Source organism: Lolium rigidum, chromosome 2 (assembly GCF_022539505.1).
Source record: "Lolium rigidum isolate FL_2022 chromosome 2, APGP_CSIRO_Lrig_0.1, whole genome shotgun sequence".
NCBI lineage: Eukaryota > Viridiplantae > Streptophyta > Magnoliopsida > Poales > Poaceae > Lolium > Lolium rigidum.
In genome coordinates this window covers 74,804,804-74,817,586 of record NC_061509.1, presented here as the reverse complement: position 1 = coordinate 74,817,586, position 12,783 = coordinate 74,804,804, and the positions used below count along the sequence as shown (strand labels likewise).

The 12,783-nt window shown below is 48.8% G+C and overlaps 1 protein-coding gene across 1 annotated transcript; it reads right to left on the bottom strand.

The window, feature by feature from the left end:
* Positions 1-343: 343 nt before the first annotated feature.
* On the bottom strand, positions 344-1,974 carry LOC124686725 (cyanidin 3-O-rutinoside 5-O-glucosyltransferase-like). Its single transcript, XM_047220626.1, has one exon. The coding sequence runs from the start codon at positions 1,917-1,919 to the stop codon at positions 486-488; it is 1,434 nt and encodes a 477-aa protein (XP_047076582.1). The 5' UTR covers positions 1,920-1,974; the 3' UTR covers positions 344-485.
* Positions 1,975-12,783: the final 10,809 nt, after the last annotated feature.

Sequence of the window (12,783 nt, the reverse complement as noted above, 5' to 3'; positions counted from 1 at the left end):
TTTCAAAAGACTCTTGGACTATCTTGTAAGTGATGAAAGAGTGCGGACTAATATGCTCATTGAGTTATGTTTGCTTTCAACAAAAGTTGTTTGTTTTGCTAATGTGCACATTTATTACGGTTTTGCTAGTTTTCAGCTACCTCTCAGTTGAGTCCTATAGTATCAAATTTGTATCTGGATTCATCAATTTGAGTTGCAATGCAAGTTGGGTCATAATTGAGATTTTTAAGTTGCAAGTTGGCTTGCGACTAGAAAAATGTCTTCGTACCGATAGATTTGCTTCATGATTCGTGTTAACCATGAGTTGCAACTAAAATTCAATAGGGTCATAACTTAGTTCAGAGACAACTGAGAACTAGTCATACCCTATTTATTATTATTTTTCAATTTATCACAATAGAAACTTTAAGAAAAAGTTGATGGGAACAGGATAGGTAAAAAAAGAAAGACATAAGGTCCAATTCGAACAGGTGTTGCTGCGTCTTCTAAGCATCATTTGCGAACTTGTACTGGAAAGTCCTCAGATTATGCTCGGACGAGCCGCCGTCATTGATAGCCTCCTGCACTTTCGCCTTCCATGCTATCGAGCTGCTCCGTATGGCGACACCCTCATCTGTATCACCCATGACCATTTCCACGCACCTCGTGAGCTCCTTGGCCTCCAGAAACCTATCAGCATCGATTGTGGCGCGCACACCAATGCCCCACTCAATGATGAGGCGTGTGTTGGTGTCTTGGTCGGACCATTGCGGTACTCCCACCACCGGCGCGCCGCACACCACGCTCTCGAGCGTCGAGTTCCACCCGCAGTGCGTTATGAAGCACCCAACCGCCGGGTGGGACAGTACCCGCATCTGGTCACACCACTCCACCACCATACTCCGCTCGTCATCTCTGTCGTCGTCATTGTTGTCTCTGCTGTCCTTGCGCACCACCCACAAGTAGAACTTGCCGCTCGCGGCGAGGCCACGCTTCATCTCCTCCTTCTGCCGTTTGCTCGCCGCCGACATGCTGCCGAACGACACATACACCACTGACCGCGCCGGCTTTGTGTCCAGCCACTCCATGTAACCCTTTTCGTCGTGCTCGAAGAGATCTCCTACAGCGGCGCCTATGCCACTCCTCGTGCCGCCAGCGAAGAGCGATAGGACGGCTGGACCGATGGGGAACATGTCCAGTTCAGGGACGGACGTGAGGGCGCCCAGCTCCAGCGCCTCGACGGTGTTCACGAGCACCGTGGGTTTCCTTCCTCCGGAGCTGATGGCGGCGTCCAGGTCCAGCTGCTGGAACGTCTTGCGGATGTTGTCGAACGAGGAAACGAGCCTCCCGTCCGTAAGGTTGGTGAAGAAGCTCGGAAGATCGCGGATGGCCATCGGCGGGAGGCCTGGCATGGCCACCATGAACCCCGGCTCGGCGGCGTGCTTCGTCACGATCCCCTTGTACCCATGCAAGTAGTGGTAGTACACGGCCAGCATGGTGGCCGGCTGGTTCCAGTAGAGCGCGCGTGGCAGGCCGCGCTCCCGGGCGACTTCGGCGGCCCACCACATGAGCATGGCGTACACGACGAACGTCACAGGCCGGCCCCGCGCCGCGAGGCGGTCCAGCACCGCCGAGAAGGTCTCGCGGCCGACCCGGGGGAACGCCTCACTGTACCTCCGCGCGTCGTCTCCGTCGCCCGCAAAGAGGCGGAAGCCACGGTCGTAGCCGTCGGAGTAGGGGATGTAGGAGATCGCGCCATCGTGCACCTCCTCGTCGGGATACTCCAGCGAGGGGAACATGAGCCGGTGCGCGGACACAGCGGCAGACAGCGTGACATGAGCGCCCGGCATGGCCCGCACGAGGCGCTCTGCGAGGGCGCGCGCCGGGTTAATGTGGCCCTGCCCCGGAAACACGACGATGAGGAAGTGCTGCGGCGCCATGGATGCACGTTGGCTGGAAGTCCTTCGCGCGCGTCTTCAACCTATCAAGCTGGTGCGGTGGTGCCTACTGGTGGAAGAATCACTGGAGTGCAGAATATGTATAGTGAGGCTTGGTTTGGCGTGAGGTGGTCGTCTAGCTAGCAGTGTTGTACTAGCACTACTACGGTACGTGCGCCGTCGGATTGATGTCATGGCTTGCGGTAACAACGGCGGATTGGTTGACGTCATTGCTTGCGGTAGCGGGCGCGGACACGACGACACAGCGAAGACGAGGCGCGGCGTAATTACTTCAGATTTTTGATACGGAAAATGAGTACCTCTCCTGTTTTTCTCGTGGCGAGGAGCGCTAAAGGTCAAAAGAAGAGATGGGGGTGACTGATGGATATGGGTTTTCTTTTTCATTTGACAACGATTTCTCAATTGTGTATCAGTTTCCTACGTACTGCTCCTAACTTTTTGCCCAACCAATCATTTGAGTATGTTTGTTCCTGTCGGAAATAAAACATCAACAAAGACATGGTCAGACTCGATCTCATGGCGGAGAAATCAGGACACCAATACATCTATGATGACTTTTTACCTTTTTCCGATTTTGAACCGTTAACTCCTGCTTGAGTGGGAATAGGTTTGGACTTCTTTCCACGTTTCGTTTGATTGTCCACGATATGTTTTGGTGCAGTTTTTGCTCACATTGTTTGTTTGTCCTGCATATTTGGCCGGGCGTTTGGTTTGTTCGGTTTGCTTGATCCGGTTTTCTCGTAACTGAAAATTTCGGTCATCTAAAAATGCTAACCATATTATCTTCAGTCTTTTCGGTTTTTCTGTATTCGGCCTTCGGTCTTTTCTGTCCTGTTTTTGGTCATGATCATATAGAACAAACAAAAGAAATTGCAGGTTAAGTATATAGAAAATGGCAGCATAACACGATGATCAAAATATAGCAGCATTTAACTTCACAAATGGCAGCCAACAAATGGCAGCACCACATCATACATGTTGCCATGTTGGCATCACAAAGTAGCATCATCTAACTTGACAATTTGTAGCACAAATAGAAGCCAAGAAATGGCAGCAGCACATCATATGTGTTGGCATCACAAAATAGCAGCAATAGGCAGGTAATAGTTCATAATTCAAAGCAAATAAGGAACATTAGTTCTTACAATCTCACTCTCAAAGTCACAACTCATAGAGATAGCGAATATTAAGTCTCAATATCAAACTCTCAAAATCAAAGGCCAGAACTTGAATCATCATAGATCACAAGCACACAGAGATGGTAGAAGTTGTCGGACAACCATTTATTTGTTGGATTTGCTTGACTTGCCAATGGTTGGGGTTGCATCAGCAAGAATACAATCAGCCTTGCGCTTCCCTTTCCCTTTGTCACCAAACTCTTCAATCAACTTTGTACACGGTTGATTGTGGCGGCGATTTTTTTTAAATAATACGAATTGTTTATTTAATACCAAAAATAGCGTGCGATTTCGAAAAATTCCAAAAGTGTGACCCGGCCGGTCATTAGCTGACCGATCGGTCACTAGTAGCCCGACTGGGAGTCGGCTGCTGCGGCTTGTTCGAACGGCCATCTAATAGCCGATGATTTGCATGCATTTAGTTTGGGTAGTACCAGCGATATCTCCTGGCACTTCTTCCCCATTCTTTTCCCGCCATCGCTTTCCCGCCATACTTTCCCCCTCTCCCGCCACCGATCTCCCGCCACAGCTCTCCTGCCATATTTTCCCGCCACGCTCTCGGATTTTTGCCTACAAAAAGCAGGGATTGACACATTTCGCTGCACAGGTGCTTCTACCCCTCTTTTTCGTGCCGTCTCACACTTAGCTACCATGAGGTGCTATCGATGGAGGAGGATCGACCAGCTGGCGAGAACCGAACTATCTCATGATCCTCTGCTGGGCCATTACCTCCACGGACACATCGAAGATGATCTTCGACTGTGTCATCCAGTACGCACAATGTCTATAGCAGAGGATTGAGATCCCGCTGGGGTATCTTGCATGCACGGTTGCCACCGTATAGGGCTCCCAGATCACCGCCCTATCATCGAGCATGTCAAACTGCTCTGTGAACGCAGGGTAGCAGTTCCTGACCTAGTCGCGAGCAAATCGTCTTTGCGGACAGAAAAAGAACTATAGTCAGGTACACATGTAGTAGTATAAATTACAAAAGAACTATAGTCATTACACGTACGACGTGTCCAAAGTATACCGAACATAGGCATGTCGATGTGGTCCGCATCATCGAACCCGTTTGCCTCGAAAGGGCGTTTAGCATCTGTGTCTGGTCGACCAATTGGGAACCTCTCCCACGATGAGGCGGCTGCCGTGTTCGACAACGAGGCGGCGGTGGCCGGTCAAACGGGAAGTCCTTGTCGCGAGGAAGCCCGCCTGCCTCCTCGGATCGTCCTCGGTCAGGTTCCAGCTGTGCCAGGTATTGAGGCAGCCGCGACATTGATGGTGAAGACTGCGGCGCAGACGTGGAAGCAATGACCGCCGGCCGCGGAAGCGATGTGCTCGATACAACCCTATGGCTCGCTGCCAGACGGGCCCGATGGAAAAGCGAGCGGCACTTGGTGCGTCCGTGCACCGTCCTCCGCGATGCATCCCAGACGGAAATATGTTTACGTCTCCGTGGATAACCGGTCACTATGCGTCGAGCCGCTAGACCTAATTCCTAGCGCATTTTAAGCCCGCGCGAACGCAAACGGTCGATGAGTATTGTTTGACACGAGAAAAACGTCCGTGAAGGACAGATGCGCTACGTTGAGGGAGATGATGATAGCGTGTTTCTCTCATGCGCCGGGGTAAAATAAAGAAGTGCGGGCGTGCCAGTGTACCGTAGTACACAAGAAAAAGATAGGGAAGCATGCATTTCATTAATCTCTCTTGGAGAAATAAAGTACAAGTTCCCGAATACAGAAGGCGCTTCGTGGCACGCTTGCGCGGCCAGCCTGACTATGGCGATTGCGATCTCCTGGTTCCCGGGGCCTCGGAAGGCACCCGGTTAATTACTCCCGCGGGTTACGCCGCGAGACACCTCCGATTAAGCCGTGTGGTCGTCTTCGTCGTCTTCGCTTCGCGTTCTCCATGCATGATGTGGTGGTGGTGTGTGTGGGCGGCGGCAGAGCCCGTGTCCTCGTCGGTACACGCGCCGCAAGTAGCGTGGCCTTTGCTTCGGCCACGCCCGCCCTTGACGTCGCGCCTCGTCGGTCTTGACGGTGTTGATGTAGTTGGAGTTGAAGTAGCATGGGTCCGCTCAGCTGGACTTCTCGACGACCAGCAGCCTCGTCGGGGTGTGCAAGGGGTATGCCTCGCGAGAGTAAGTTGTCGATGGAGATCGGCGCCGGTGTGTAACCAACGCACACGCGCAAGTCGACATGTCCGAAGTGGTCAGCGCCTCATCTTGGACCAACGCCAAATTAATGGCTGTCGGCATAGACAAGGATGCCGTCTCACGGGCTCGTGGTGGAGTGGAGTCGATGGTGCGGCGAAGGAATCGTCGCTTCTCGGAGAGTGCGGCCGCCCGTCTAGAGCCACCTCCGTGTGGCTAGCGGATGCTCGCCTAGAATTGCTCTCAGGTCGGTGGTGATCGTGGTCACCGTAGCTAGCATATGCAGCTTTGGTGGCGAGCGTCGGAGATGTCCGACGCCTGGTGAACGGCTGCCTGTGTACGTGCTAAGCGCCATCGCACGACCACGGGTGGGTTCAACGGCATGCCTGGCATCGGCCGCCGTGAACAGCAGCGTGGAGGCTACCCGATGCACCCGTACGCGCTAGGCACGCATGCTTTGTACATGCATACGCATGAATCTAGCTCTCTGTATTTTATTCTTGTATAGGATTTAACTGGAAGAGACACAGTTGTCAAATATGACAGTTGCGGCTGCCAAAACGAGTAACGCCCTTGACGCCGTTTCCTTCCGTGCGTGAGCTGCGCCTCCAGGCAGCATCATGGCCGCTGCCCGTCAGTGGACCGGTCCGGACGTGTCTGGTCCGTTCCAATGAAGACGGCAATGAGCTGCACTCTGGCAGTCTCGACGCCCTCGTCCCTGGCATGGGCCGTAGGTTTGGAGACGGCGTCTATGTTGCACACCGGCAGCACCGACCCGGATGTCGTTGTCGCGCCCCGTGGCTGTGGTGGAGGTGGCGCCGCGATACATGCGGACGGCCTCATCGCGGACATCGTCGTCTCGCCTTGTGGGTGTCGCGGAGAGGGCGCCACGATGTACGCCGGCAGCCTCCTCATGGGCGTCATCCTCGCCACGGCGGATGGCCCCGGGCTGTACGCCGGCAGCCCCGACGTCGTCATCGGTGGCATGGTGTAGAGTTGAAGATGGTGTCGCGCCGCCCGACAGCAGCCCCGGGCCTTGTCGTTGTGCCCCATAGATGTGGTGATGATGGCGCCGCGCAGCAGCCGGCAGCCTTGTCGCTGCGGCTTGTGGTGGTGTTGATGGCGCCGCGCAGCACGCCGGCAGCCTCCTCGCGGACGTCGTCGCCGCGGCTTATGGTGATTAAGATGGCGCCGCGCAACACGCCGGCAGCCTCCTCGCGGACGTCGTCGTCGCGGCTTATGGTGATGAAGATGGCGCCGCGCAACATGCCGGCAGCCTCCTCGCGGACGTCGTCGTCGCGGCTTATGGTGATGAAGATGGCGCCGCGGCACACCGGCAGCCTCCTCGCGGACGTCGTTGTTGCGCCTCGCGTGTGCCATGGAGTTAACGGCGCCGCGCTACACGCCGGCAGCCTCGTCGCGGACGTCGTCGTCGCGCCTCGCGGGTGCCATGGCGTTGACGCCGCGCTGCACGCCGGCAGCCTCGTCAAGGTCGTCATCGTCGCGCCTCGCCGGTGCCACGGAGATGGCGCCGGACGGCACGCCAGCAGCCCTGGCACGGATGTCGTCGTCGCGCCTCGCCGGTGCCATGGTGTTAGCACCGCGCTGCACGCCGGCAGCCTCGTCAAGGTCGTCGCCGTCGCGCCTCGCGGGTGTGTTGATGGCGCCGTGCTGCACGCCGGCAGCCTCCTCGCGGACGTCGTCGCCGCGCCTCTCGTGTGCCATGGAGTTGATGGCGCCGCGCAGCAGCCGGCAGCCTCATGGCGGGCGTCGTTGTCGCTGTGGCGGAGTTGGGAACGAAGCCGGGATGTGCACGCCGGCAACCCAGCGTCGTCGTCTTCATTCGCCCATGACGGCAAGTTGCACACCCACTCCGTGTCACGGCATGGGATGCATGTGTGCATGTATGCTTGAGAGAGGAAGAGGAATGGAGAGAGAGATGAGCATAGATTCAACCGTTCATCTTCATCTTACCATCGGGAAGTGCTTGCTTCGCCTCCATGGCCTCCTTGCTCCTGGTCGATGTATAAGAGTGGTGTATGGCGTTTTGGGTAGGTGCTGGTGTGTGTGTTTGATGGATGAACGGGGAATGGAAGATGGCTTGTGTGTATGTGTGGGTGTTGACGAACCGATGGGTGGTGTGATCACCTCCGGTTGTGAGAGCTCGCCTCTGAGAGAGTTCTTCGTCCGTCTTCGTGTGTCTTCCCCCAAGCCAACAGCTGTGCGTGAGTCTTCGGGTCCTTCTCCTCTTCTCCCTTGAGTTGTGCTTGGGTCATGGACAAGGATTTTGTGCACATGGGAGTCAGTGCTCCCTTCACTTTTGGATTTTTGAAAATTTCAGATTCTCATATTTCTCTGCTTTCAAAAATTATGATATTAAATATGTAGATACATGTGTATACGAGGATTGGAATCAAAAAAGTCTCGTCAAAAAATTCGTTATATTTTTGGAGATGCAAAAAAGACAAATTTCTGACAGTACACTGACAAAATATACGTACTATTCTACTACTATTTATAGTCAGCAATTTGTCTTTTTTGTACTTTCCAAAATATAAAGTATTTTTTAATGGGACTTTTTTGACTACACTCCTCGTGTCTAAATCTATCTACATATTTAATGCCATAAATTTTGAAAATATAAAAGAGCGAGGTTTTGAAAATTTTCAAAAACCCAAAAGTCCAAGGAGCACTTGTGCTCATGTGCACATGATACTTTCCGTTGGGTCATGCCTTTTATAGGCAGCGGGCGACACCGAATGGATGGCGACGAGCGCTGACTCTTAGGAGTTTGTTTCGACTGGAGATGTTTATCTGATCGTCCCACGCGCTAGTTCTCCCCTGCGATACTTATCGCCTCCGTTTTGTTAGCTGCGGCTAACGAATCCAATATGCAGCACGCGCGCGCCGGCCGGCCGGACGGACCGTACATACGCTGTAGTATTCTTAGTTGTATACAAAATACTAGTTAGTTGCCTTCCTTTCCTTTTGCTTAGGCGCTAATCCTAGCTGCCTGATCGTGCCATGCATGTATGTTTGATACATCCATGGACTCTCTAGATTTCATGCATATGCACGTATTAAACTGATCGAACAAATGACCAGCTTCATGTATACATATACACGCAGCCTGTCGTTGGTAGCTCAACTTGCATTTTTTTTTTGTTAACAAAAACGCGTCAAACAAGTATCCGTTTGTGTCGCCCCGTTGAAGATGCCTAAATCTACAGATATAGGTAGTCGTGACATGATCGATAAACTTATGCTGGCTTTTCATGTCTCAAAACTAATCATATAATCACAATTTTGTTGTCAATCGATCGGCCAATCTAGCTGCATGCATCAGATTGCTGCGTGCTGCAGGCTCGCGCGCGCATGCTGCTGCCCGGCTTTTGCGCTGCTTGCCGCGATAATGCTGCTAATGGCTCGCATGCTGCGCTGAATGGTCGGTAGCTGGTGCGCCGATCAGTCAGGTGGTGGGATCACATTATTGCAAATTTTTGAAAATATGTGATACTTCCGCATTTTATAAAATAATTCGTATTATTTTTAAAAATTCACCTGATTGTGGCAGCAGCAAAAGTAATAGACTTGATTGTGGCAAGTCAAGTATATAGGAAATGGCGGCAGTAGAAGTAAAGACACGGTGATTTTGGCAGGTCAAGTATATAAAAAATGGCAGCAGCAAAAGTAAACAAATTACATGGACACATGGCTGATTGTATATAAACAAAATGGTTGATTGTAACAACAGCAGTACTATATAAATATCATGGCTGAGTCTATGTAAAGAAGATGTCAATTGTGGAGCAAACATATGTAAATATCATTGCAATACCAACCATATAAATAGAATGTAGATTGTAGCAGCAACAATTGTAAGGGAAGTTATCTTTTTCTAGCTATTCTAATGCCTCTAAGATCTCCTGGATGTCAACGGGATCAGTGGACCGTCTTCGCCAATCTTGTGTACAAACTATAGCTTGTATCATGTAAGGAGTAAGAGAGGTCCTGAAATTGTCAAGTATGCGTCCACTTGTGCTAAACGCAGAAGCCACCGTTGAGATGGTAATAGCCAAGATATCATGAGCCATCTTTGCCAAGGTTGGAAACCTTGATGAGTTCATGCTCCACCATGCTAGGATGTCAAGTTTCACATTATTTATCAAGTTCAGATTTACTACCGTCATTTGCACTATTGCTTAGCCTCAATCTGTTTGTAATTAGTTGCTTCATCATACTTCATCGTTCTTCTGTTAGTGCTTGGGTAGTTGATTGTGCGTCTGCTGCAGGTGAGGAGGATTGCATCCTATATTCTTCAAACAGCTCACGAACACATTTGTTAATAGCATCCTAGACTTTCTCTCACATCTCAAGACCATAAATTTCCTCTCTAGCCATCTTGGTATAATCAGATAGATTATACCTCGGACCAAAAGATGTAGCTACACATATGAGAAAGTTGATATTTTCATTCTCCTTATCATCCTTCTTCCCTTTAACCCTTTCATTTGCAATCAGCCTTGTGTCATCCTCTTTCTTCTTCTCCTTCTCCTCATGCCACCTCCCCCAATATTTTTCAAACTTATCTTTCATCAGCTTTACCATAGCAGCTTGCAATAGATCTGGACTAGCCATCCAATCCTTAATCGAGATGTGGACCTTACCAATCTCAAACAATAAGTTGTTGGAGGTCACATGGATTGAGGCAGACACACAAAAAATAAGATTATAAAAATAGCAAAGGAAATCAATCATTTTCTTGGCATTTTGCTAATCACGTTCATCTGGATAACCAACACCTCCGTTCTCTTCAGCCAAGTCCAATGCATACAATGCATATTCCTCACAATACCTTTTGAACACCTTAGCATAGATGATGGCAGCATGCAGCATTACATAAGTTGAGTTCCACCTAGTGCATACATCTAGGTTCAACAATGCCTTGCTTTCAACTTGCTCTTCCACAACTAACTCCTTGAATTTTGTTGGCTGATAAGTCCCATTTTTTATGTACCACACAACACCACGCACACACTTGATTGAAATATCAACTTCTTTTAGCCCATCATGTATAATGAGGTTGACAAGATGTGTCGCACATATCATATGAGAAACTTCCAACTCGATGTGCTAGTCTTAGCTTCCACCAAGCACTTCCTCAAGTGAACAATGCAACCATAATTTGCGCTTGCATTGTCAATGGTGACTATCATAAGTCATAACACTTTGCAGACCCCATTCCAACAAACTTCTTAAAGCCGGCTTCTCACCTAATGCAAATGGCAACTCATCCTTGATCACCATTTCAGAAAATGCCTTTGAAAATGCTTCCGGATCATATTTCCAATTGTTGTGGCCACTTCCTAGAGTTGCTTGCAACATACCTTTCTTTGAATCCTTCAGAAACGGGCTGCACAAATTTTCATTGTCATCCTTGGTGAATTTTTTTACGGGCTTTCCACAGAAGCAATAGGAAACAAGTTTCCAGGGGCGGGCTAAATGGTTTTTGTGATAGTGTTGCACCATCCAGCAAACAATCAAACTCATCTATATTAATGCCTCCATATTTGAAGGCTAGAATAGTTCTTTTCTCCATTAGCTAATTTAGGAAAACACGCCATGTTTTGATCACCTTGTGAAAGCCATTTCTCATGGGATTTGTGTAGCCATTACATTTTTTCATCAATATCGAAACCATGCAATTCGACAGTATAATCTTCGTTTTTCTCATATATAACTCAGGAGTCGATACATCTTCCTCTCCTAACAACTTCAAATTAGCCAGCTCCTCTTTCAGTCACATCCTCTTCTTTTATTATTGCCATATACTAATTGTGTTTAGGGTGTCAATGGATCATTATTGGTGGACATGTTTACTGGAGGGAAGGATCTACTCTTTCTTTAATCCAAGATATATCAAATCTAAAATTCTAAATTACCCCAATTTGTTAGCAACAGGGGCGATTACCAGTAACCAGAATGAGTGAATTGTGATGAGAAGTATCTCGTACACATTTCCTCACATATACTAAACAGATCATGTTTCCCTAGTAAGAAGACATTAACATTCTATCAAGCTTTTCTAAAGTAGGGATACATGTTTACTGGTCCAAATATATTTCCCTCCATGCATAAAAGTCTCTCTAAGACACAATATATACGAAGTAGAATTGAAAACATCAGAAGAATGGGAACTCACATTAAGGAGTGTTAGATTGAGAGAGAGAGAGAGAGAGAGAGAGAGAGAGAGAGAATTGACCACACAATGAGGGGTCTCCCATATTCTCATATATATAGGCTGATTACATGATCACAATAGGATCACAATCAATATACAATCCTGTTGGAGATATGCCCAAGAGGTAATAATAAAAGTGGTTATTATATATCTTTGTGTTTATGATAAATGTTTATATACCATGCTATAATTGTATTAACCGAAACATTGATACATGTGTGATATGTAAACAACAATGAGTCCCTAGTAAGCCTCTTAACTAGCTTGTTGATTAATAGATGATTAGTTTCATAATCATGAACATTGGATGTTATTAATAACAAAGTTATATCATTATATGAATGATGTAATGGACACACCCAATTAAGCGTAGCATAAGGTCACGTCATTAAGTTATTTGCTATAAGCTTTCGATACATAGTTACCTAGTCCTTTCGACCATGAGATCATGTAAATCACTTATACCGAAAAGGTACTGTTATCACCAGAATTTGACCAAGTCAGAGGTAGGCCGTGATCAAGATGAGCTTGAAGAATATATATATATATATATATATATATATATAAGGAATATGTGAATCGGCCTTACATGCAAAGTTTGAGCTAGCTTGCCCATATATCTGTAACATGTTAGATTACGTGTCGGTTAGGAGTTAGAGTTTTACCCGTGCACGGTTAGGTGCACGCCTGAATTAGAAAGTCCCTTGGACTATAAATATGTATCTAGGGTTTATGGAATAAACAACAACCAACGTTCAACACAAACAAATCTCGGCGCATCGCCAACTCCTTCGTCTCGAGGGTTTCTCCGGTAAGCACCATGCTGCCTAGATCGCATCTTGTGATCTAGGCAGCACAAGCCTACCCACGTTGTTCATGCGTTGCTCGTGCTGAAGCCTTTTTGATGGCGAGCAACGTAGTTATCTTAGATGTGTTAGGGTTAGCATTGTTCTTCGTATCATATGCTCGTCGTAGTGCAACCCTTACACATCTAGCCGCCCTTACACCTATCTTAGGTGTAGGGGCGGCACCCCGCTTGATCATTGTTTAGTAGATCCGATCCGTTACGGTTGCTCCTTGTTCTTCAAGGATTAGTTTAATATCCGCACTAGTTAGGCCTCACAAAGGGTTGGAGGATCCAGCGGCGTGTAGGGTGTAATTTGCTAGCCCTAGACAGGATGTTCCGGGGGTCAACCTCGTGTTGGTTTTTAGGCCTTGTCTAGGATCGGCTTACGATCACCGTGCGCGAGCGCGAGGCCCAATCGTGAGTAG

What these genes read in the sequence shown, in the direction of transcription:
- LOC124686725 (XM_047220626.1), bottom strand. Translation starts at nt 1,919, where the DNA reads ATGGCGCCGCAGCACTTCCTCATCGTCGTGTTTCCGGGGCAGGGCCAC.